This window comes from Rhinolophus sinicus, linkage group LG09, assembly GCF_036562045.2.
Source record: "Rhinolophus sinicus isolate RSC01 linkage group LG09, ASM3656204v1, whole genome shotgun sequence".
NCBI classification, from domain to species: domain Eukaryota; kingdom Metazoa; phylum Chordata; class Mammalia; order Chiroptera; family Rhinolophidae; genus Rhinolophus; species Rhinolophus sinicus.
In genome coordinates this window covers 103,459,576-103,486,188 of record NC_133758.1, presented here as the reverse complement: position 1 = coordinate 103,486,188, position 26,613 = coordinate 103,459,576, and the positions used below count along the sequence as shown (strand labels likewise).

The following is a 26,613-nucleotide window of genomic DNA, read 5'->3' as shown; positions in this document are numbered from 1 at the left end:
AATACTGTGGGTTTAAGCAATAGACCTTTGGGGTTTGGTTATTGGAAAAGTTCTGAGCAATTCTCTCTGCAGGGGGGTTAATACAAGAGTGCTCTGCAGGATCTAACAAGACTTTCCTAGGTTGCCTGGAATTATTTTAGTCTGGGCATTAGCCTCGTTTCCCGGGGCAGAATGACAGGGAGAAAAATCCCCATGAGGCTAGCATCTGTACGAGCATTGAGAGGTGTCACGTCTGCTTCTGTAGACACTGGGGGCGGCTTGGTTTGCACGCCTGGGCCTGATGGAGAGGCTCCCTGGGCATCAGAACCAGCCTGGGCGTCGGGTGCAGAGGTATCCACGGCCTTCAGTCCCTCAACAGGAAGCCCTCTGGCGTGGACCAGTCCTGCACACTCATCAAGCAACCAGTTTAAAGGGGGTTTGCATGGTTTATATCATGGCTGCAATCCATTAAAGCTTTAATTACACTAATTAGGGATTTGGGATAATCAGGTTGGGCAGCCTGAAACAGGGACCTGTACTCTCTGTGAAGAAAAGCTTTGCTAAATAAACCAGCAGGATAAACAGAATTGTGGGGGCACATGTATTTCTGGGAACCAGCTGATGCTGAGGATTAGTGCATGCTTTTGGCGTACAAATGAAGGCTGCTCATTGTAAATCAGCAGAAGGGCTGGAAGCCCCTCCAAGAAACACTTCATTAGCAGTTACAGTGACATTCTTCAAGATTTTAAACACACACACACACACACACACACACACCTTGAAATGTTTTTTCCAAATAACCTGTAAATTCTCAGTTTGGGGTAGAACTTGTGGGGGAGAGTTAGCTAGGGGATCTTGTAAAATACAAATTAATTTCAAAGCCATACTGAATAGTACTTTTGTGTTACTCCTTGTTTCCCCCTAATTTAAAGGACACCAGAAGTACAATTATGATATTCAAAGGAGTACACCTTTCGACATTGTAACAGGGCCCCTATAGCTGAACGAGTTGGAAATCTTTGGCTCAGACCTTCCAAATTAATAAACCTTTAGTGCGTCATTCAACAGCATATACTCTGTATGATAGTGCTCAAATTGTGCAAGTGTTGTAGTTTAGCCGTGTGTGTGTGTGTGTGTGTGAGAGAGGGAGAGAGAGAGAGAGAAAGAGAGAGAGCCTGCAGTTATGCTACTATTTACTTAGTTTTTTGTCCCCCCTTTTCCCTTCTCCCTATTCTTCTTGCATTGTTTTATCCTGATATATTTTTCAAGTGATTATGTGAACACAGGATGAGAAATATCTGAATGATCAATAGCCATGGCCTAAAAAGGAAGGAGGAGGGAAGAATGTTTAAGCAAGATGGCAAAAGGTTGATAACATGGCCATTCAGTGCACCAATCTCTCCAGTTTTGTGTGTTTTTGAAATTACCTCTAATAGAAAATTTAAATTACCACCTTATCAGTCCCCTCATCCTTTCCACCCCCAATATTTACGCACAGTTTACATTCTACTAAGTATCGTTAGAATTCATAAATTTATGGGGTTAACTCAAGCAGGAAGAAGAGATATGAAGGTTTCTGGGTTATTTTTTTTTTTAATGATTATTCAGATCTCAGATGTATATACTGATCTGAAGAACTAAATACTTGAACAATTTATCAGGTACCAGCCTCCTGGAAAGCAGGGAACACCAAACCCTTAGTCCAGAAGCAGCTTAACTGAACTCTTGCAATAAAAGGGGGAAGGAGGGGAATCACTTTGAAAAAAAATCTGCTTCCAAGGCCCATGAAACTTGAGGTCTGTAAGCTTGTGATACCCACCGACATATACTTTGTGAAGGAACAGCCCATGTGTAGAACTGACTTTGCCCCTAAAAGAGTTTTACTGTCTGAATGGATTAATCCATTTCAGAAAAATGCCGTTGCCTCCACTCCGTTCCTACATGGTGCTAGTCTACTGCTCTGTATATAAGTGAGTCACAATTGGAATCAGCACTTGGCCTTGTAATTATATTCATGGATACGTGCAGTTTTCTGTGTGTTTAATACCCTTGCCTCACTTTGGGGGCAGCTCTTGTCTTGGATCTAGCTTTCTGTCTCAGATAATCATGTTTATTGTTTGCCATCTTTGCGCCCTGACTCTCTGAAAATGGATGAGGTATGTGTCAGTTGAGTTAGGATATGCCTAGACTGGGATATTAGTGGAAATATCAATAGATTGGTGGGGAGCAGAATATGTAAGTCAGAGATGACAAACTTTCAGCTTATGTGTCACCTTCATCAGTGGGTGGTGAGGAAGATTTTAGGTCTGAATCCGTCAACAGCACAGCAAGAGGGCTATGCCTCATTTGCGATGGCTCTCGTGAGCAGAGTGGATTAAAAGTGGCACTAGAAGCAGTGTACATGCCATCCCTGGCACAAACAAACCCTACCTACTTACGATCTCCTGACATTGAGAGTCCTCGACCATCTTACTTGCTTCGCCTCTTCCTCAACCCAGAATTTCCTTAACCAGAACCTTCCAGGGTACCCAGTCCCCTGGTGCTAGAGTCACTTGTCCTTAGCTGACCATCACCCAGCTCACCTGGTCAGAAGAGTTTATTGAAGCAGAAGGTCATGGAAGCATCAGAAAAGTACTTTTCTTTGGAAACAAAGACCTTTGATCCCAGACTTAGATACCTGTCTGAGTCCATCTGTGGACTGCATAGGTGTCACCCACAAATAATATCTTATGTAGAAATTATCTAATCAGATGGCTGTTACATTTTTAACTAATTCCTGGGTGAGAGGCAGAAGCATAGAATCAGCACCTGTGGAAATATCTAGAGTCTGATGGGCCTCCTGACATATATGACATATTATGTTGAGCAAGCTGCTTTTCATGCATGTATCTAATGAGGTCTTTGATAAGGAGGTAGGTCTTAGGGTTACCTCTGTTTTATAAATGAAGATCCCAAGACTAGAGAGGGTAAATAACTTGTCCAAGCTTCAATACCTAGTAAATCAGAGTAGGAGTTCGCCTCTAGAACTTGTACTTGTAACCACCAGGCTGTATTCATAGCCATTAATGATACTGAAACTAAAACTCCAGAGACCCTAAACCTAATTTTTTTTCTTTAGTGTTTAAACTTCTCTCAGCTTAAGGGGAGAATTATGCATCATCTCATTAGCAGTTTACATGGAAACCTCAAATAACTCATTTAATTTACTTCCAAAGGAGGCAAAACAAGAAAACTCAAAAGCTATTTGTAGGTTTGCACCACAAAACCTCATAAAATGCAACTTCTTTGTTTTGTTCATTGGTTTTTACATGGATGTCAAATTAGCAATGAAAACCATGTGTAAGAAATCGCCAAAGTTATTCCCAATTAGATGAAAGCAGAACAGGAATGGAAAGGATGATAGAGAGTTGCCAAGAGTGGGATATTCCAGTTGGCCTCCATACTAAAGATTTGTGGGTATAGTTTTCAGAAGTGGTTTTTATTCTTGGCATTGGCCCTGAAAAAGACCATGGTTTACTCTATCCAAGCTAAAGTAAATCAAAATTAATTGCTTCACTGATAATTTATGCTGACCTGCGGCTTAAAATAGTGGTTGCTGGAATCTGAACCAGAGCTTTCATTAAGGTAGATTAACTATGTCATTCCTTAGTTGTGAGAAAATACCCAATATTTATTGGGAATATACAAAGTCATGGTATTTAGGAATGGGATTGTGTTCATTACTGTAGTTATTCCGCTTCCGTGCATGAATTTCATGTGAGTGCTAAAATTCTGGAAAAGAGATTATTGGTTTAAAAAAACACACAAAAACTCATTTCTAAGTACTATTCACGGACTAGCTACTCGTCTTTGAATGACGCTGTTCATGGATGTTTTCATTGGTCTGCTCTCCAAGTTGCCTGTGGCGTGTGGGCCAGGCAGCAGGAAGCACCCCTCCCCCCACTGCCCTGTGTGTCCTGCCGTAGGACACGCAGCGACTCTCACCTTTCTCCCAGCTCTTTGGAGAGAAAAAGCTACTGGGTTTGGGTGCCCTTGTATTTGACTGCTTTCAGTTTGCCCAGCATATTGCAAATGATTCCTCCTAAATTTAATGGCTCCATTTTGACCAACGCTCCTTGAAATTGAATTTTTAGCTATGGCAATGAAAGAAAATAATAAAGTTGGGTATTTTTCAATAACTTGTATCTAGAGAATAATATTATACATAGTAGCTAACTTGTGTCTAGAGAATATTATACATAGTAGTATCATAAACAGGATTTTATAATATACACACGATTGCAGAATAATAATAAAATCAAACTTTATGTTGTAGGGTCTCTGCATTTCAAAAAAATTTAAGTAAAATTTTTCCTATATTGTTCAGGTGCTGTCATCTCAGAATAAAGAACCGTCATTCTTCAGAAAGGATTATTTATTTCCAAGATTATGTCCTTCCTATATTTTAGGTTAAAATGCTTTTTTCTTGAAAGAGAACCAATGGTAATTAGCTAAGGCACACTAGTTGGCAATACAAATTGGCAACCCAGTGTTAGTTATTAAATATGTTTAAGAGTTTTAGACTGTCCAAGCTATACTATATACCGTAAAGAATATAAATTAACTGAAATTGTCCTTTAAAAAAAAGGAAGAAAAAAAATATATATATATATAATTGTTAAGAGAACGGGTAAGAGGAAGATCACCTCTTACCTTTCCCCCCTCTCCCTGGCCCCAAAATTAAAGTGAACATTTATAAGCAAAATTAACTACAAGGTATGATATGCAATTGGCTTGCCCTCATGTTAATTTGTTTTGTCAGATTAGACTAGAACTTCTCCAAGTCCAGGAGCTGTATTCTTCTGTATGTGTCAGATATAAACTTAAAAGTAAAGAAAAGATAAAAGAAAAAATAATCGTGTCTCACTTACTGCAATAAATCTGTCAGTTTGGGTTTGGTACCCAAGAACAAAATCTGATTCAATGGCTAGGTAATTCAAAATTATGCCCACAACCCATGGGACTATAGGATGAAAATCACACACACAAAAAAAACCCTTATAAGTTAAGTGCCTAACTGATCTGGTCAGATGGTGTGGGTTTTTCCTGGTGCTGCTTTTAGTTTTATTATTTAGCATTAAAATTTTAATAGCAACATGTTAAAAGAGGCTCAGCATTTTGGTGACACTGCAAAAAATTTTATGGAGATTCAAAATCTATCCCGTAGGCCTCAGATCATGAAGTGAAAAACAGCTCTGGGATCAAAAGTGAAACATATGATTGTTCGAAGCATTACTAGAAACTTTCTGAAATTAGCATTATTTGGGAGTTCAAATTTTCTTTTGCCTACTAAAAAAAAGAACATTTATTAAGTTCCCCGATTGCCAGGAAAGGCCCCTCAGTAATGAAGGGACGTGGACGAGCGATTACTCCACTTGCTGCTTGTCGGTCGTGTTTCACTGGCCAGCTGTTTTAACCAAATACCCCATCAGCTTCACTGTGGCTTTAAGTTGCTGCTAAAATGAGAAGACCCACCCCATGAATTTATTAGCAGATGTGTGTTCTGAAAGCCATCGCTTTGAGACCTAGAGCAGCCAGATCCTCTGACATGTGGGCCACACATGATCGCATGCTGAAATGTGCCCCTTTTTCCCATGGCCGTTTCCCACGGCCTTGATTTGAATGCCCTAAGAATTGTTTTGTTTACTCACTGACTTGCTATCCGTCCTTGCCCTGGATTGCACATGGTAATAGCCAGAGGAAAGAAAAAACCATCACGTATAGGTCAAACTCCCCCCTGGAACAATTGATTGTGTCCTTGTCAATTCAGAAATCCCGTTGTTGGGAGCTACACGTTACCATATCTAGGAGGGCTTGGAATCTCGTGGTCTATCTGCTAGCTCCCAGCAGCTTTCTTCAAGGGCTTTCCAGGTTTCGTAAACTTGTTTTCACTGAGAAATGGCAATGCCCAAAGGGCCATTGAAAAAGCAGGAGAAAGCTTTTGAACTTCTGATGAAGTAGTTGGACGTGGTGCTTTGTATGGGGTCTAGCTGTGGACCACGTCAGAACCTAGTGCAGCTTTGTAAATCTCTCTAGTGGAGAGCAGGCTTCAACTGCATAGAAAGACATCTTTTCCTCAGCTAGCAGCGTGGACGGTCACCTGTTGCCTGTGCTGCCAGAAAGGCCTTCCACAATTCTTCTCAAGAATCCAAGCAGAGAAGTGAAGAGGAGGTGTGTGGATTTATATTATAGATGGCCCTCCAATATGTTGTCCCTAGGAAGGAGAATATTCTATTGTATTCTAGCTGCTCTAACCACCTTCATGAATTTACTAATTATTACAGCAGTAATTAATAAATGCATGCACTATCAGGAAAGGTGGCTCTTTGCTTTCAGAATCAACCGAACTCATGATGGCTGTTCTTATTACCCTAATACAAGATGTGATCAAATAATACAGTGCATGTTTAAATAAAAAAATTGTATTACAGTAAAAGACACATTGCCATTAATCTCCCTCAAAATACCCCCCCTCCCCCTTGCTTCAAATACACTTATCCCATCAGTCTTGCGACTTTCTGAAGCAGTTCTGGAAGTCCTCTTTCGTGAGTGTCTGTAGCTGTGCTGTCATGGCTGCCTCCATGTCCTGAATCATTTTGACTTTGGGGAAGAGCCAGAAGTCGCACGGTGCCAGATCTGGTGAGTAAGGTGGATGAGGACACACCGTAATGTTTTTATTTGACTAAATTGCTATATACCAGAAGCGATGTGTGACACAGAGCATTGTCATGGTGGAGGAGGATTTACGGCACACTTTGAAACATACCTTCTCTCAAATGTAGCTCACACCTGACAGACTGCACGGAACAAGTTCAAACTTGTCACACACTGTTACTAAGTTTCGACGTGCTGCTTCCCATATTGAAGATCCCTGCCTTTCTCTTGGATGGCACTCGGCAGGAGCAGTCACCATATTTTGTGATCACAATGGAAAGTCTCCGTGTCACATATTGCTTCTGGTTCAGGAATTTCTGTCAAATAAAAACATTATGGTGTGTCCCCATCCACCTTATTCACCGGATCTGGCACCATGCGACTTCTGGCTCTTCCCCAAAGTCAAAATGAGCATGAAAGGGAAACGTTTTAAATTGATTCAGGACATCGAGGCAGCCACGACAGTGCAACTATAGACATTCACAAAAGAGGACTTCCAGAACTGCTTCAGAAAGTGGAAGAACGATGGGATAAGTGTGTTCAAAGTGAGGGGGAGTGTTTTGAGGGGGATACATGGCAATGTATCTGTTACTGTAATAATTTTTTTTTATTCAAACATTCACTGTATTGTTTGATCACACCTTGTACTCACTAATTCAGCTCAGAAGTAACCAAATTGCTAACATTAAGTGTCAGAGATGAACAATTTGAGAGTTGGGGTTTCCAGAACAAGTATTGCTGACCTCCATTGTAGACCAGGAAGCTGACATTTGTCAAGCACAAAATGCCAAGCCCTGTCCCAAGTGCTTTAAATATATTAATGCACTTAATCTTCACAACTCTATAAGATGGGCTCTGTCCTTGTCACCATTTAATTTACAGATGAGAAAGCTGAGGCACAGAGAGGTTATGTAACATGGCCAAGCTTACATAGCTGGAGAGCATAAGACTGAGATTAGAATTTAAACAGTCTACCTCCAAAGCCCAGCCTCTTAATTGCTACTATAATATTTTTAAGCTACAGGCCATGATCTATTAGAAGATCAAGAAATCCGTGTGGTGGTCGTGACCAGGATATTTTGTTAAAATGAAATAGAATAGGAAAATACCAACATATATCACATGTAATAACAGTTGTTTCATGAAGTTTTTGTTTCAGACATTTACCTAAAAATTGTTTTTTTCAACTTTTATTTATTTAAGTGTGTTTTTCCAGGACCCATCGGCTCCAAGTCAAGTCGTTGTTTCAGTCTAGTTGTGGAGGGCGCAGCTCACAGTGGCCCACGTGGGGATCAAACCGGCAACCTTGTTGTTAAGAGCACCGCGCTCTAACCAACTGAGCTAACCGGCCGCCCCTACATGAAAATTCTTTATTTTGTGTCCAGATATGTTTCATAATTCATCATTTTTCTGATTCCAGGAAGGTCATATGGTACAAATACTTCATATTACCTAACACTCCCTGCAGGTAACTCCCCACGTTGCCCCCTGTAATCAAACACATTAATATTTGTGCAGTGAAGCATATGAATATTGACACTAAATGCAATAAATAAAGTGTGTAAGTAGCCTTTAAGTAGTTCACGTCAGGGTTTGTCTCCCAATGAGTTTTGCTGCCAAACTTTATTGTCATTTTTTTTAATACTCAGTGTCAGAGCTTTGGAGATTTCAAAATTGCAGACTGCAGACCTAATTATACATATGTGTGCACAGGCTCCAAATAAAGATACATTTCTCATGATGGGTTGAGGTAAAAAAAAAAGTCTGGAAAATACTGCACAGTGCTATTGCTGGAATCATTGACAGAGCTGGGAAGGAAGCTAGAGGTGATTGGTATATTCCATATATCCATAAATCCAAAACTCCTCAATTTTAACAAGTAGAAAAACCAGGGCCAGAATGGAGAGTATTCCGGCAGCAGCTTCTTCCTCCCAGAACAAGACTCCTGACACACAGCTCTGGCCTCTGGACCACACGCCCTCTCCAGAGCCTTATAATAACAACCAAACCACACCACGCATCTCAAAGTTTGGATTCTTTTCAAGTTTTTGTGAGAGAGACTCAAGTTTCGAGTGGTCACTTCCATCACTGAGTTCTCAAGATCCAGTGAAAGCCGAGTGGTTTTTTGTCCCCAGCAGGACACTCAGGCTCAGGTATTTGGCTGTAGAGTGAGGTGGCAGTGGGGTCTCTGCCCAGGTTCCAATGAATTCTGTAAATTTCCTGAGTTTGTGGTTGAAACTGGTCTCCCTGGACCAGCAGTTGACATTTCCCCCTGTGGTGTTATATTCATGTTTCCACGTTTAACATGTCAGACTGAATGAACATTGTGGTCTAAGGATTTAAAAGATTTATAATGGAGTCTTGAAAATTTACTTAAGGAATATGTACTTCCCCAAGCAATAACAAATATTACTACAAATGACCATATTAAATTAAAGTAACTTAGGCATTTTTGATTTGTAGGAAAGTTAAAATTAATCTGCGGCAGTTTCAGTTTCAAAATGAAAACATGGCTTTGCCTGACCGCAGATTTCCAGGCTGTTAGTCAACAGTGAATGAACCCTCAGGTGACTATTTTTTCTTTCTTTAAGAAATATTCAGTTTTCTCTGTGTGTAGAAAAAGCAATACCAGAAGGAAAATACCCTGGAAAATCAACCGTAGTTGTATCTGGAAAGCTGGATACTTCAAAAGTTCTAGCAATTTTTCTTTTTCCATAAGCTGAGTGGTGAGTACATGGATTGTCTTTAATTTATTAAACTGTGCATGTAAATATGTGCACTCATTTGTGTGTGTGTTTATCTATACCCCAATTTTTAAAACTGTTTTTAACATGTCACAAATCCATAAAAATTTTCCGTAACTGTCCTTTCATGAGATGTATTATTTTTATAATTTTGAAAAAGAGAAGAAGCCCTTCCTATCCATTCTTCATCCCTTCCCTGATTAGCTCCTTTAGTGAGTAGCCAAGGAGCCTGGTTCAAATGCTTTTTTCCTACATTAAATAACTACAGAGTGTACTGATAAATGTTTTATAACTGACTCTCAGAAAGGAAAAAAGCCTTGATTTGTAATATTTGCCCACCATAGTCAGTTTTCAGCTACCAACATGACGTCACTGAACAGGTACGATATTAACATAAATGACTTCAATAACAGATAATAGGAAAATGGAGTAAAATAATTGAAAACTGATAACCTTTGAATATTATTGCCTTTTTTAATATACTTGTTTTAATTCCAAGTGCATATCATCTAATTTTAAATGATGGGCATATTCAACCACTGGCTCCCAAAGTCCCAGAAAACTTAAGGTTCAGTTGTCACAAGCCAGTGCGAGCCCACGCCAGCGCACTTGCTACTGCAAGATCAGAACAGTTCCCGTGGCAAAGCAGAAAGTACCCTGGGAGGCGGGCACGGCCAGCCTTCCCCACATCACAGCCCAGTGAGGTGACAAATGCAGGGCCCCTCAGGAGCCAAGTAGCCCCACACAGCAGAACTTGACTGACATGCAAAAGAGGAGGCCTCCTGCTCTCCCACTGCCCCACTTCCAGCATGTGAACCCCCAGCTGGATTGCAGCCCCCGCCCTAAGCTCTGACTCCTTAACCCCTTTCAACGTTGAAAGCCATGACTCTAAAGCAAAAACAAGAAAGCTCGGGGTTCTTTGCCAGACCCATGGCATCGTGGTGGGATAGGAGCCTTTGGTGCAGTCCCAAGGCTTGATCTCTGTGATGCCAGCTCTGCCACTAGCCGGCCAAGTGACCTTGAACGGGCCACTCCATTGTAGTTCCCAGTTACAGTGAAACATGAGGGAGTTAGACGAGCTCATCTGTCTTCGCCAGGTTTCTTCCAGCCCTAAAACCCCACGTGGGCTGTGCTTATTAAGAGCTTCACAAAAGATGACCAATCATATCAAAACCCATTTAGAAAAACACATCAGACCACAGAGTGCCGTGGCTTCCTAATACGGAACTCCCTCTCAGCCTTGGGAATCCAGGGGGACCCTTTCTAATCCTGACAGCCAAAAGGCCTGGGCTGGGATCTTTCGAGGATGTATTCAGGTGCAGCCGCCTTTGAAAATGGAAATGGTTTTGTCTGGTTTTCTGGTCAGAGCTGAGTTCCTTGAGTCTTCATTTCTCAGCTGCAGTCACAGCCTTTACTTGGTCGGCCTCATCATGCTCTTTGTAAACTTGTCTCCCCAAATGGTTCCTTGCCGTTGGGAATCTCCCCATCTTTTGACAGAAAGCTCTATTGATGGAACATTGCTTTAAAACTTTAGGGTTTAATAAGTATCAGAAAGTAGATAAAGTCATGGTTCATAATTGAAAGAGGGAGAGGGGCTGGCAGTGCAACGCTCCCAGTGAGAAATTGGTTTCAGCCAGTGGTCCCACGGCATTTGTATGCCCGTGCGTGTGTCTTGTCACCGACAATAAATGGTGCAGCTGTGTATCTTGGTGGGGCAAGGTGGCCATGATTTATGGGTGTAGCTGCAAGTTCATAACCACCAATCCAAGAGAGAAGGAGGGAGGGTAGAGGGAGAGAAAGGCTCGCAGAAGTGCGTGTGTGAGTTTCATGTTTAATGCTTTTAACATGGTGCCTCGTTCTCTCATCTAGAAAGCACTTAGCAGATGCAAGCCAAAAATAGATGGCCATCCATAGCTGACCAAACGTGTGTCGGGGTGAAGGTGGGGGATGTGTGTGCGTTATTATGGTTCTTTATAGTTGTTTTATATCTGAGCTGTACGAGAGTATTTATTTTACAGTAAAAAGCAGTGATACTTTCTGACCAGAGTGAATGAAGACATGGAAACCACAACCCCCCTCGAACCCTTGGATAAGAGTTTCTGTCTGACGTGCTAGGTGACTCTGAGCCGATTCCAGGTCGGCCATTGCACATTCCATGCCGCTCTACGTGAGGCATGAGCCAGGCGCTTTCAGAGCCATGAACATGCCGTGTGCCCTCCAGAAACTGGGGTTAGGTAAGGGATGCGCATTAGAAGGCGTTATCTGATGGATGCTAACAGCTTCTCCGTTGTGAGCCCTTCCTGTGTGGCCGGCCCTCTACCTCCCTGAATCCTCATTGCTGTCCTCTGAAGCCCGCACCAGCGTTTCCCCGCCCTCCGGCAGGTGACCCGCTTACATGCATCCTGAACATTCCGACTCACAAGATGACCAGCGGGCCCTTGTGGGCGCTGGGTCTATTCAGAGGGATGGTGGGCAGAGCCACAGCTCGCCAGCAGGGCAGAGCCCTCCCCTGTACAGAGGAGTGTGTTCAGATGCAGAGACAAGGTGCCCCTGGGGCAGCCGTGGGAACTGTCCTGGCATAAGAGAAGGTAATGCTGTGTAACGCTCCGCCGTCATACTCCCCAGTTCCCCCCAGGGGACAGGCCTACACACGAGGTCACCATGCTCAGGAAGCCCAAAGCTCTGGTTTCCTATCAAATCCGGCTTTCTCGTTCCTCCCAGGGCAGAGGTGACTTACCAGTCAGGTGTCAGTCTTATCCTGAGGAGTGTTGCCTGTTAGCATCATTCACATACCATCTTAGCAGGTTACCAGACTTACCCAAAGATCAAATTCTTCTGCAGAAAGGGAAAAGATGTATGTTAATCCTTTACCTCCTTTACCTACAATTGTTAGTCCCATTTTTACAGATAATAAAGCTAAGGTGTACAGAGGTTTATCAACTTGCCTCAATCACATGGTAAGTCATACAGCCAGGACTCGAACCCTGGCCTGCGACTCTAAGTGCCATGCCCGTAACTCAGATGCAAGGTGTAGAGTTTTTGTCCTACTCCACAGCATACCTGTGTTTATTTGACTGTTTGAAACTACAGAGGTACCTCAGTTTTTGAACGTCTCCGTTGACAAACATTTCAGTTTACGAGCGCCATAAATTTTATGGATCTACGGTATCATTAGATAGTAAAATTCATGCTAAATATGCCATTTTAGGGGTTGCTTTTAAAGGTCTGGAACGGATTAATCCATTTTGCATTACTTTCTATGGGGAAACCGTGCCTCGGTTTTCGAACGTTTCAGAACTCGATCGGACTTCCAGAATGGATTGCATTCGAAAACCGAGGTACCACTGTAGCTTGAACTGCCTACACTGAGAACAATGGGTCTTCCTGGAAGAAGCATCTGTTTAGCCTGTGGTTTTGCCCGCTTACCCCCCAATCTGCGAAGCTCAGCACTACTCCACTTACTGGTTCTACTTAGAATAATAAAACAAAGCACTAGTTCCTTGCTTTTCTCTGAGAGCCTATATTTTGAGTAGAGGTTTACGAGGAGGGGGGAAAAGCAGTTTTAAGAGCAGTAGAACCAACCTTGCATCTGAAAATAAATGAGCGCCCGGCTACCGGGTGCAAGCAATTCTGTTTTGCATTGTCGTTCCTTTCTTCTTTTTAAATCACCATCTTGTAGCACAAAACCTAAGGGCTCAAGTCAAAGCATGCAGCTTTTACTACAGTTCAGTTCTACATATAAAATCCAGTTTATATCTAGGTTGGATTGCAGAAGCCATTCAAGAAATGTGCCATTCATGTTCCAAGTATAAAAGCAGACATTTTAAGACACCGTAACAATATTGTAATATTGTTTCATTGGGTGTTTGATCGACTCTAAGCTTTTATCAGGCAAGGGACCTATCTGTTGACTTCCAAAAGTTCATAGTATACGGAAGACAAATGCTAAGGAATTTTGTAGGCAGAATGTGAAATGGCTTGAGTAAAATACCATGTTTAAGAGCAATGGAATTCATTATGATGAACTGTATTAAAATAGTCAAAACACAATCGATGTGGGGACAGAGTCGGGAGAGGACCATGGGCTTGGTTGTGTTCTGGCTTCAGCCCAGGCGGTGGGAACAGGTGCCTGTTTCTTTACCTAAATGCTTTCATACACTCTACTCACTAGGTTTTCCATTGCAGTTTTCAAAAATGCAGCTAACGCAGTCTGTCTGCCTATCGTAGAAAAAGACATTTGCTCTTTTCATAAGCAGTATCATTACATAGATGATTTTGAATCTCATAGCACATGAATTTATGACATGTGAGATTGTACGGTGAGAAAATAACAAAGTTTGAATATTACTCACCTAAGAGAAGTGTTGCAAGAATACCTTGGAAGTTTCCATGGTGACACTATCAGGAAAAGTCACTTTTGCCTTTATAAGTAATGAAATCACAACGTCAGCAGATCTTTAATGGCGACCTTCCGAATCTGCTCGGGCAGATTTACTCAGTCGTTCTATAAATGTTTACTGATATGGACTTGGCAGTGTGCTAGCAACGCTTGTCCTAGGGACTCTGTGTCCTTTCCACTAAATGGCCAGGGAGACGAGACCTTCAGTCAGCCAAGAAAAACTTAAAAACCCAGATAACAATATGAGAATTCAGGGTAATAACAAAAAAGAATCAGAGGTTTCATGAGGCTGTATTGTTAAGTGGCAGTGAAGTGGTACAGACGATGCATTCTGCCAACCTGCAGCCGAAAGAAGCCCTCTCCACGTGGGAGGGGTTGGGGAGCTTTGAGAATGGGTGGGCTTGCTGTGGGTTAAAAGAAAGAGAGGAACTTCCAAGAGAGCGAAAGTCTTGCAACTGACTCTACTGCAGTGGGTGCAGAGGGAGTCTGGGTGTATCAATTTTCTGCAAGGACGGTTTGCCTAGGGAAGAACTAGGCCTGACTTTGAGCAACCTTAAGACAGTGAGCTAGAAGATGATTTCATCGTGTAGGAAAAAGGGAACCTGTCGTGAGTGTTGAGATCAGGACAGAACTAGCCCCCTTCCCAGGGAGGAGCATCTGTCAAACTCAGGGTAACTGTCGTAAGTCTTCCTGCTCTGTAGACGGCCACAGTTACTTACCTGCCCTTGTCCCTTCAGATTCATGACAGACGCTGCCCGCCGAGAGCAGGAGTCCCTAAAGAAGAAGATTCAGCCGAAGCTCTCACTGACCTTGTCCAGCTCCGTGTCTCGTGGGAATGTGTCCACTCCACCACGCCACAGCAGTGGAAGCCTTACTCCCCCCGTGACCCCACCCATTACCCCCTCCTCTTCATTCCGCAGCAGCACTCCAACAGGTGAGTGGCTTGGCCCTACCACCTTGCGCCTGGGGCTAGGGAAGAGGAGAGAGAGAGAGTGAGTGTGTGTGTGTGTGATGTAGGCTGTGGACCAGGGACAGGTGATCACTCAGATCCACCTCTTCTTTGACCTTTTTCTGGTCTCTGTAGAGTCTGTTGACTCATTCATCCGTCTATTGATTATTGAAGAAATATTTATAAATTCTTGTTTTAATATGTACGTGATAATGGCTTTATAGATACTTTTCATGCCTTTCCCATTTACTGTGTATGAAGCGATTTCGCTTTCGGAGGAGATGAAACAAGATGGCCATGCATTGATTGTTGTTGAAGCCGGGGGATGAGTATATAGGGGTTCATTATATCAGTCTCCCAATTTTTGCTTCTTTAAAATTTTTTCCATCATAAAATGAGTAATAAAAAAACATTTAGAGTGCCTCCTATGTGCCAGACACTGAGCTACAGTCGTGAGCCAAAGGAGACCCCATCCCTATCCTAAAGAAACTTAGGCCTAAGGAAGGATGTTGGCATACTCTTGTCTTTCCTTCCCAAATGTGGAAGCACCTGAAAAATAAAACAGAAGTCAGAGGTGAAGCTCAAAATCAACTTTATTAGTGGACAGAGCAAAACTGCAGAGTGGACCTTGGATCTGTAACCACTGGGCTTCTTAGTACGTCTTCCCTAGATTTAACTTACTGCCCAAAGTGCCCTTCTAAGCTTACGCTGGAGTGCGAGCAGCCCTGAGTGCACCCTAAGCCCTCAGTGAGCATGCGTGGTTTCTTCTCCCCAATTCAGGGACCCATTAAGTCACTGCTCCTCTGTGGATAGGAATGCGTAAAGATGGTAGAGAGAGGCTGGAAAGACTCCTAATCTGTTTCCCATCTGAGAAGCAGGGAATGTATTTTCCTTCTCCCCAGTAGGAGTATAGACAGGCATTAACAAAATAAATACACCCATAAATACAACATTATATAGAAGAACTCAGTGACACGAGAGCATTCAGAGAGAAGTTCCACCCAGTCAGGAAAGGTTTCCCGTGAATGATTAAATAGTAGTCAGACAGGTAGACAGGGAAAGGAGGAGCATCCAGCCAGCATTTGGCAAAGGGGACCACAGTAGTCTCTCTCAGTGTGTTTCAGAATGCACTCATCCGTCCACATCCTCAGGGGATTGATGGTTCCAGGACCTCCTACGGCTGCTCAAGTCCCTTATATAAAATAGCATAGTATTTTCATATAACATAAGCACAGCCTCCCGTACACTTTAAATCATCTCTAGATTACTTCTAACACCTAATACAATGTAAGTGCTCCGTATATAGATAATTGTTACACTGCATTGTTTAGGGAATGATGACAAGAAAAGAAAAGTCTGTTTAATACCTGGTTTAAATACCTGTACATGTTCAGTATAGACACAACCATCCTAGGCCTAACTACATACAGCGTCAACGTAACATTTTCTTCCGAATAGTTTTGATCCACGGTTGGTTGAATCCGTGGATGCGGAACCCACAGACACCGTGGGCTGGCTGTATTACTTTCAGAAAATAATGGTTGTGGAAAAGGGATTCCCTAATAAGTTTGGGGAAATTACTTGTTAAACAGTGGTAAACTGGCTTTCATATACATTGTTATTCTCCAAGGGGAGGATGTAGTAAGTTTCCCAAACTTAGTTGACTCTGATCATGGAACCTGTTTTTCTAGGGGCATCTCAGGGGACTCATGGTTGACAAACACTCTGTGTTCCGTCAGGATTAGGCACTTGGAAAACAGAATAGGCATGGGAGGCAGACAGATCACTTCCTGTCTGATCTCCCTTTGCAAAACACTGATAGTACTCATTTTGTAGGATTTTCTGTGAGCGTTAGATGTGACAGCCTATGTACAAGTACACCCAGCGTTCAGTAAATGTTCATCTCTGTGGTCTGGAGTTTCCAGCTAGTTGCTTGACGAACAGAATCAGGGTCATTCTTCTGTAGAGGATGAATTGGCTTATTTGTATTGGGCGTTTGTCCATTTTCTTAGATAGGCCACCATGTTTCTTTTATATTCTGTTAAGATTTACTTTCTAAGATCTTGGTGTAACATGTTCTGTGTGAATCTAAGGAATGCGATGAGAAGGTAATTCTGTGATCCTCTTCTGAGTATTTCTATGAATATTTATTCATATGGAATATGAATTATGGGGGTAGTTTTATACCTGGGTGTGTTTTATACCTGACTTAATATTGATTGACTCGTGGCCAACACCAGATAACCATGACTGCCCCAATTAGTAAGGGTGCCTTAGAAACCCATGAAAATCAAGACAGTTTAAAAGTGAGAGTTTATTATTTTTCATGTAAGAATGTTTGGAAGAAATGGAATCATTTCCTTTCCTTCAGACATAAAGAAATCTTTCTGACACCTTGTCTATTCTAGCAATTTCCCACTGAGAGAATTAATTTATGTTGTGGTAAAGATGTATCATTTTCAATCTGTCAAGATCATTGGTAAGTTATTTGCTGCTTGAAGAACATTCCATGTAAACATCAAAAATTAACGGGGGAAATGGTTTCTTAAATCCCTCCCCTGTACAATTTTGATTGTGTACATTTTTCAATGTTTGAAATGTTATTTTACCTGTAGTTAGAGAGATCAGCTTATTTTGCCTGACTAATGTGGTTTCAGTCACTTTCATTGCCAGGTTATAAATAATATCCCAGGTTTCTACCTCCTAAATTCACTCTTCCAAGTTCCATATTCAGGGTACATTCCTGGTCCAGAAGTAATAGTCATCTTGTAGAAAATTTCATTTATAAAATATTCTTTAAACTTCCCCGTCCTGATGAGACTGTATTAGAGCTCGGCTTCATCCTAGAATTTTAAGTATTTCTTAGGTAGTCTTGGAACCAAGATCTATTTGGCAATTTCTAAACCCTGGGAGAATCTTCTCATCTCATCTTTTTCATTTCCTCTCCTTATTTGTTTGGGTTTCTTTCGATATGTAGAAAAAGAAAGTATTCACTTAAGGGAAGGTTAGAATGGTTTAAATCGGCAAACTTTCTGTAAAGGACCAGATAGTAAATAGTTCATGTTTTGCAGGCCATAGCATCTCTGTTTTAGCGCCTCAGCTCTGCCAATGTAGTGTGAAAGTAGCTACAGAACTACCGGTACATAAACAAATGGGCATAGTGTGTTCCATTAAAACGGAAGGTTTTTGTGAAACTTTGTTTATTAATATAAAATCAGGCCAGCTTGGGCCCTTAGGCCATGATTTGCCAACTCCTGGGTTAAATCATAAAGATATGGAATTTAAAGATAAGCATAATTAAATTCCCTGAAAATTAAGTGTTAAAATGATTCATACTCTTTTCCTTTAGAAGTAATACTATCAAGAGCATTATAATTACGAAGGAGGAAAGGCAACTAGCATTTGTTGAGTGGTTATTATCTATGCTTGCTATCTACTTAATGTATGATGTTGTTTTTAAGCCTAATGCCAGCCCCACTGAGACATCAGTATTTCCATATACAGATTAAAGAAATAGAGGTTTAATAAGGTGAACTAGCACGAGGCCTCATGTTTATCTGTTCAAATCGGGTGGTCTTTCCGGTGTACTCACAGGTTGTCTCCACATTAATATCTTGTTAAAACTCTGAGACCTTCAGCCATCTAGCTGCCCCGGTTACTAACTTGACAACTCCAAACAGGATTATCTTGCAATTGGCCGTGGTGGGAGTATTTACACCAGTGAAATAGGCAAGTGCTACCTCTCAGAACTTCCCCACTTTACCATCATACCAGTCTTAACACATTTTTTGTGGGAAACGAGTAAACTCGTCATATTGCCTCTAGTTGGAACCGGCAAAAATTTTGCAAAGTAAATAAATAGAGACCTCTTTTTAAACTAAAACACTGAAAGTTTCATAGAAAAATATCAAATAGATCGAAAGATATGAATATTTTACAGAAAGTCTAATTTTGGCGAGAAAATGTCAAAAAAGCCCTGCGTTACGACGCAATTTGGCGGGAAAATGCCCGCTTACATTAACTTTTATCAGATCAATCTGAATTTGTCGTTCAAGGGATCTTGTGTCTGTGAATAAACCTAGAGCAAAAATCAGTCACCAAATAAATATTGACCATTTCCAACAAGGGATTGCTTCACAGCCATTTCCAGCATGTCACTGTGTAATGACACAAAAAGGTTTCACGGTGTCGGGCTGCAAGACTATGTGCAGTATGATCCCAATCTTATTTTTTACTCCTAAAAAGTTAACGGTCGTTACCTTAATATAATAGGAAGATGGATGTTATTTTTTTTTATTTTTTTCCTGTTTTCTAAAATGACCCTATATTACTTTTGTAACTAAAACAACTGTTTAGCATATGAAACGGAAGATACAGGAAGAATTACTCTGACTTGACACACACACACACACACACACACACACACACACACGAGTTTAATCGATTTCTTTCTTCAAATTAATTTCACTGACTTTGGAAGGGAAGGCGTGAGGTCATCCTGTAGGAAAGGCCTTACTTTAGCTTTTGCCTCCATGCTTAGCTAGCAGGTTGTTTTGGTCATTCGTGCCCAAAGCTTCGTTAAGAAAGGAATTTCTTTTTTTCCTGTCCCCGTATCTCCTGTCCCCACTGAACCTCTTACAGGAGTGACTCTCAATCAGGCTGCAGATGGAATCGCACAGAAAGTATTTTAACCTTGGGCCTGGGCTCCACCCCTGACACTCTGCTTTGGTTGGTGGGTGAGGCTGGGGCATTGGGAGTTTCTAAACACTCTCCCGAGCTAGATCTTTCTCACCGATTGCCAGAGTTAAGAAACCACTTTTTAAAATGTGACCTGTCTCGTTGTCATAGCTGGGTGTTTTCTTGCTTGGATTAACATATTTCCACCTTGCCTGGAGAAAGGTTACTACAGCCCACTCACTTAAACTTGGAAATGAGTCCAAGGGGATTGAACAGATGCTCACTTATGTCTTAATGGAGAAGCCATGGAAAGAGTTGGCTGGATTTCTGGTTATAATAGCATTGCATAGTCTCTCCTGGAAAATATTTGTATATATATTTTGGCTGACTTAGGGGGGAAAAAAATTCAAGTATTAAACCAGAGAAAAGCACCCAAGGAAATTAAAGCAATTTTTTTATTTGTTTTGTTTTCTTGTTTAGGCTACCTATAATGACTGTGAAGTCACAGATTATATCTATTAATGCATAGTTTATGGTCCTCCATTGTGTTATTTCACTTCATTTTCCTGTATCTGCTGCTATTTGGCCTCACAGTAGACCCTTTACTTTATGACTTTCGTGATAAATTGTCCAAATTATTAGGAGTTTGAAATGTTCAGGACTCACTGATATACAGCAAATCATTTGAAAAAGTAAAGTATTAATTTTTCCCTCTGGATGGAAATTGCTCTGCAATACAGACTTAAAGGAGCTGATAGAATTTTGCGTGACATTTAGAAGCTCTAGCTGAATAGAAATGCAGTGAACTCTCCCCGCCGTGCCTTTGTTTTTAGAAAGCAAAATAAACTGAAATAGGCTTCATTTTTAAGGCAGAAAATCCCAGAGAGAAAAAGATATCTAAAGTAAGGTCTAAACTAACATACCTCCCTCCACTCACCCCAAAGAGAATTAAATAGAAGGAAAAACCTCAGAGAGATCAATCCTATCCTATTTAATGATGGAAAATGAGAAAAAAGCAAAGTATGTCAGCCTGAATGAATTTTGTGCCCTATTTATGAATTCTTGAGGCCGTGGCTTGGTATTTCTAACAGGTTCTGCCCTAGAGAGTTGACTATCTGGATGATGCCTACAAAACAGTCCCTGAAAATCTTTCTACTAAGAAAATAGCCTTGATTTATATTTCCCTTTTCACATAAATGTGCTGTCTTGCAGTTGGAGAATCACAAGGGTTGCTGTATTATCTGGCTTACATTCTGTCCGGGGTCACCAACACACCCTTTCCTGGCCTATGGTTTGTTTGCTTGTTTGTTCATATTGTACTTTGTCCTAATCATTGTCCTTTCATCTTCTGTTTTGATTGACTTGTAAAATCTTGATCCTTCTTCCTGAGTGCCATCGTCCAGGCTTGTGGCTAACTCTGTTTCCTTCCCTCTCCTCTTATGTGGCTACTTATTTTTAATCTCCTCTTGCTACTCAAAGTAGAGTAAGGATGGCGAAGCAAAATAGCATTTCATTTACTTTTCCACACCTACATCTCTTTAACAAAAGTTGTTTTCTTGCATTGGAGAACACAGTCAAATCCTTGCTGCTCTGTGATACTCATAACGGATTGTAGCACCTTATAGTGCACAAAAGCCTTCAGCATCAATTTGGTCCTTGTTGACACCAGTGGGATGCAAGGCAGCCATTATTGTTAACCCCACTTTAGAAGTAAAGAAATTGAGGTTCATTTAAATGATAACTTGCCCAGGTTCACCTGCATCCCACTTCGACTGGAGTAGCCGCTATTTTCCACACCTCCAGGATTTGATATCTTTTCATTTGACATAATTTATTGGGCATCTGTTTTGCTGTGGGCGCTGTACCTGGGATTGAGGATACAGAAAAGCAGAAGGCTTTTTTCTAATCCTTATGGATTAGAATTTACATCTCTGAGTAGAAGCACGTTACACACGTGTAGGACAGACACTTCATGAACATGACATATACACAAGTGGACTAAATTCTCCGCATGGATGATTAGTAAGGCACAATGGATACATATCAGGCCGTTTTCTCTTGGCTGCTTTAGTGTGGTTATAAGCTGTATATTCACACCCAGAAACATCGATATGTTGTGAGGCAAATGTAAGTTCCAAAGGAGTAGGAAGAAGGTGAGAGCAGTGGAAAGTGATTTGGGGTGAACAGTTTTATAGCCCATGATCGTTATGGAATGTCACCTTGGGGAATTGGTAAGCAGACCTGGATACGTTGACAAGGGGTGTAATGTAAACCAGGAATTTTCTGGGCCACGTTCCAACACTCTGAGGTCATGGAGGTAAAGTGATGAGAGCCTTTAGCCTCAGAGAGATCCAGATTCAAATATTGGTTCTGCTGCATGAGAGACAGATGGCCTTAACCTTTCCAAGCCTCAGTTTCCTCATCTGTATATTGGACATAATGCCTACCTCACTGAGGATAAATGAAATAAAGATAAGAATGGAAACAACTGTCTCTATTTAAACTGCTAGCTGAGAACGGACATCAGCTCTGCAAGTGCCCTACTCTGTCTGCACTGCAGACTGTGATTACAGAAATCAGAACAGTAGTTGACCCAAAGGAAAGGGTGGGGAAGGGGCATACACAAGAGAACTTTCTGGAGTGATAGCTATATTCCAGATCTTGATGTTGGTTATACAAAGGTATACATTTATCAAACTCATCATATTAGATAATTAAGACCTGGGCATTGTACTGTATGCATTTACCTCAGTTGAAAAAAAGGAATTGGTGGCCCAGGCGGAAATGAGGAAGTGGAGCCACAGCTTCCACCTGTCCCTTGACCAAGCGACCTGGCAAATAGCATTTCCTCTGCCATAAACAATCATTTAAGAACAAAGGAAGTAAATACATGCAGTAGTTAGAGTAGGAAAATCTCTGGAATTTCCTCTCCATTAAGAAGGACAGTAAACGGAATCCTTTATTCTCAGCTTTCTTAGCTCAGGAACATGGAGGAAACAGCCACATGGTCAAACGAAACAATTGCAACACATATTAAATAGAGAGAAAGAAAAGAAAACGAAGAAAGGAAAACAGGAAAGACAAAGAAAAGCCAAGTACTCGGTCTTAGGTCCCAATTAGAATTGGTTAATGACTAGAAATGTTTCTGATAGAAAATCATAGCATCTGGGTTTTCCAGTATCCAAAATATTTTGCTTTCTGTGAGATAAAGAGTGACAGAAAAGAAAATTAAAGCTGCTCAGTCTTAGCTCATACTGAACACATCCTCTGAAACCCTAAATAAACCCAGTTTCTATAATGGGCAGCCACTTAATAGCAGCTTATCTTGAGCTAGAATGTCTGCAGTAACAGAAAGGTATCAGTAATTTATCTTCTAATGAAAATATTTTTGAGCGCTATCATTTTAGCAATGCCATGCTTAACCATTAATATTTCGTTACAAACCTAAATTTCATCTCCTCCACGAACTGTGTTCTTGTTTCATCGAACTCAATAAAAGTAGTAAGTGTACTGTGAAGAAGCCCCGCCAGAAATCTTGAAGGTCTTTGCAGTCATATTTTGCCTCGTGCTAGAAATAGTTGTTGCTCTTTCTTTGTCCCAGCAGGGGTCTCTGCGGCGGCCAAAAAAATATCAAGAAACATCACAAGATGAAATTGTTCTAAAAGGGCACGCGTTAAGACTGTGCTACTCACTCCCCCACCCCCCAAAAACAATGCACCCTCTTTAAGCCAAAGTCCATGCTCACTTACGTGCCAATACCCATCATTACACACGTCTCAGTAATTTTCCTTGGGAAGCAACTACGAGAACCAAAATATGAGCTAAAGAGAGCAGTTTACTGGAACCTGGAAAATGGTGCGGATGCCACTGAAAACACGAATAAATAAACAGACGCCGAGGGCTCCCATACACCTCTGCTGGGCAGGTGATAGAGGTTTAACACCTGATGGATTCATAGCGGGACCAAATGTGTACATTTCCAAAGAACCTTTTTCTTTTTCCCTCTCCTCTGAAGCGCAGCATATTAAAATCAGAGAAGCCCTTTCATCTTCGTGGGTATCATGGCGGCAAATTTATTTTAATGTCTTTTCCATGTGGGTCTAGTTTTAACAATAAAATGATCCCCAGGCACACCCACCTGCACAGCATTAAAGAAAGAATCTGCAGAAAAGTGGGAATGTTTCACTAAGCTCATTTGCTCTTGCTAAAAGAGACTATCAAGGTACAGACAGAATCCTGTCCCAGGGCTTTGTTCAAACTTCTTGGAAATGCACTAAAGGAAGTGGTGGTATTTGACAGGAAGGGAGAAACTTAGGCTGCTGGAACCTTTCTGGTGCCAGGGACAGAAAGCTTGCTGGTGTGGCCGTCTAGCGCCTTGCCATCTCCCTTACTTAGTTCCTCCATGGAAAACTGGATGCGGGTGTTCATTTATAGTCATCCAACCAGCAACAAGCTGGCTCGATCTTATCAGATCAAAGATGTGTTTCATACTCCACGGAGCTGAATAAGTAATATGTTTTTTTAAACCTAGCCAATTCAGGCTCTCTTTGGTATGGAAACACACACACACACAAAAAAAAATCACCCCTGAGAAACTAAAGTTGATTGGGGGACAACTGGAATTTGACATCTAATAATAATGTCATAAGATGCTGTCTTTCCTACCTAGGTACCCAGTTTTGTTTTGTTTTTTCCCTAAAGGCCAGAAAGGAAGCCAAGAAGTTCGAGATGGTTACAGGCCCACGAACAAGTCACGCTCAGGGAAACTGTTTTTCCTCTTCTCAAAATAATTTGGAATAAAGGAGCTCGATAATGCCCGCCGTTGCCTACGAGCTGAGATGTTTCTTTTCAGCCTGGGCCTGGAGGAATTTTTCAGTTTTAAAATAGATATTTTTTTTTTTTTCAAAATTGCTAAAATTATTAAATAATAAGAAAAAGAATATATGGAAAGCGGATTGGTTCTTGCAGGAAATAGTGAAAATGGGGCTTTCCAGAGAGAAACTTTGAGCTAAGATATGCTGTAACCGTATGGTTAAAATTCTAGTCACAATGTTTGACTGGAAAACAGGTGTACAGAGTCTTAGCCTCGGGGTGGGAAGGACCGCGGTACGCTTTCCGCTGGCTGTCCTTTTCCACATTCTGTCTGCCAGGCAGAATTCTATGGTATTCTCTAGGCTGAACCCCAGTACGCTAACAATTACGGGGACCAATGCCAGGTAGACCGTTCAGGATGGTGTTTTTAGGAGACAATCATGATCCTGTATCTTGAACAGGCCCCCATACGTCCCTCTTCCGTGGCCACTTTCTAATATTACACAAAGTTCTAGACCATTATTGTGTTGAAAGTCTCCCTAAAAATCACCTTGATGAAGTTCATTTTGGCAGAACACTCAGATGCTATGAACAATATTTCACTGCCAGTAAAAGGAAACAGTCTTTGAAAAAAGTGTTTAATTAAAAGCCGTTTGGTTTCAGTAATGTCAGTGTGTGCAATTTAGAATAGGCGGTGTTATACCTAAAGGAAAATTATTTTCTTAAGACTTGCAAAACTTGACAAATGATTAACGTTTAAAAGCAAAAAAACGAAAACGTTGCCATTCAGTTACAAGGAGGCTGCCAGGGGCTCTGGCTTGAAGTTGGTTGTGGCAGGCTCTATGTGGTCCTACCACCACCTGTGGGCACACACCTCAGCCTGGAGGGTTTTTATCCTGGGAGATGAATAAGCCCCTTTTGGAAACGAAAACTATAAAATTAAAATTATGAAGTAACTGCAAATATGAAATTTGGGATTAAAATTTTTTTTTAATAAATCAGAGTTTCTGGAATAACTATATAATGAATATGTATTACAGAAACATAAACACAGCCCCCTGGTAACTTATACATGGTACTTGGAAAGTAAATAGCAAATTAAAAGTTTAGTAGAATCCAGTTGACACATTTGTAAATAATCTATAGGGCTGTGTTTCCTAAAATGAATAAGTAATAAATATTCCAAAAAGGATTTTTTCCCTCTCTCTCTCTCTCTCTCTCTCTTTTTTTTTTTTTTTTTTTTTTTTGCTTCTCAGCAAAAATCTGTTTCTTGGCATCATCAAAAGAGGAAGTTTTGCCAAGACTGGAAAGCGTGTCCTTTGCCATGTGGGAGCCCTTTAGCTAAAGCTATAAAAGTGGCATACTGAAGAACATTGTCATTTTAATTCTGTCAAGCAGGGAGGGCAAACTGGAAAATGAATTATGCTTTATATAAACTTGAAAGCAGTTTCATCTTCATGCTCATTGTGCCTCTTAAAAATAGTATTTCACAGCCTCCTAGAATTTCTGTTTACACTGTCTATATTTTCTATTATGTAATAGTGTATTTTGGAAAGGTGACAGGACTGAAAAGTGAATGGATATTTTCTCAGAACATTTAGCCTCGTTTGTCATCCTCCAAAAGATGGCAATTTGTGGCTTCTTCAGAGGGATATCAGGTTCTTGTCTAGAAAGTGTTCTGAGTAGCCTGAATTTATTAACCTACCAAACCACATTGTTACTTCGGTGCCCAATTAATAGTTGTTGTTGATTCTTTTCACTGTCAGAGAAAGACACTAAACATTAGAGTCAGTTCTGCCTGCGGTTCTTTGTAGTTTTCTAGTAAGTTATCTTATCTCCCCTCTCTGTTCAGGACGCTCGCCAAATGGAATGCCATGACTCAAAGTTTGCTCAAGTGACCTGAGCGTGGTGTTAATAAGTCTGAGGCCATGGGTTTAATTCTCAGGTGAGCCAGTTCACCTGGCTCCATCCGGCGGGCAGGAACCATGCCTCTGATATGGTTGAATGTCTAACGACAAGTAGTGTGGTCCCTGGAAATCTCTCAGGAAAGCGACCAGTGGAGGGAGATACAGTGAACACACAAAGGGCAACTCAGGTTCTCAAAGATGTGCCTCGCCCTCTGGCTGAGCCCAAGGGATCAAGGTCAGTGTGAGAATGTCATGATTTTGAAAAACAACTCAGAGTGCCTGTCTGTGAAGTACTCTGAGTGGCCTCAACTTATGCACTGACAGCTGTTAACATGTTCACCTTCATGGTCTTTTGTGTTCAGTACGAATGTCTTTAGAGTGTTCCTAAGAAAAGAGGACTGACAAAGACGAATTGGTAAAAGTAAATGTCATCTGACTGCGGAGGCCTCAGAC

At 41.2% G+C, this 26,613-nt stretch overlaps 1 protein-coding gene across 2 annotated transcripts in view; it reads left to right on the top strand.

Annotated features, from left to right (window-relative positions):
- JAZF1 (JAZF zinc finger 1) overlaps nucleotides 1-26,613 on the top strand; it is a 307,297-nt gene that overhangs the window by 246,013 nt on the left and 34,671 nt on the right. For both annotated transcript variants that reach the window (XM_074340922.1, XM_019726161.2), the window contains exon 3: nucleotides 14,553-14,749. In XM_074340922.1, coding sequence (XP_074197023.1) covers nucleotides 14,553-14,749 — 197 coding nt within the window. The remainder of the gene's footprint in view (nucleotides 1-14,552; nucleotides 14,750-26,613) is intronic.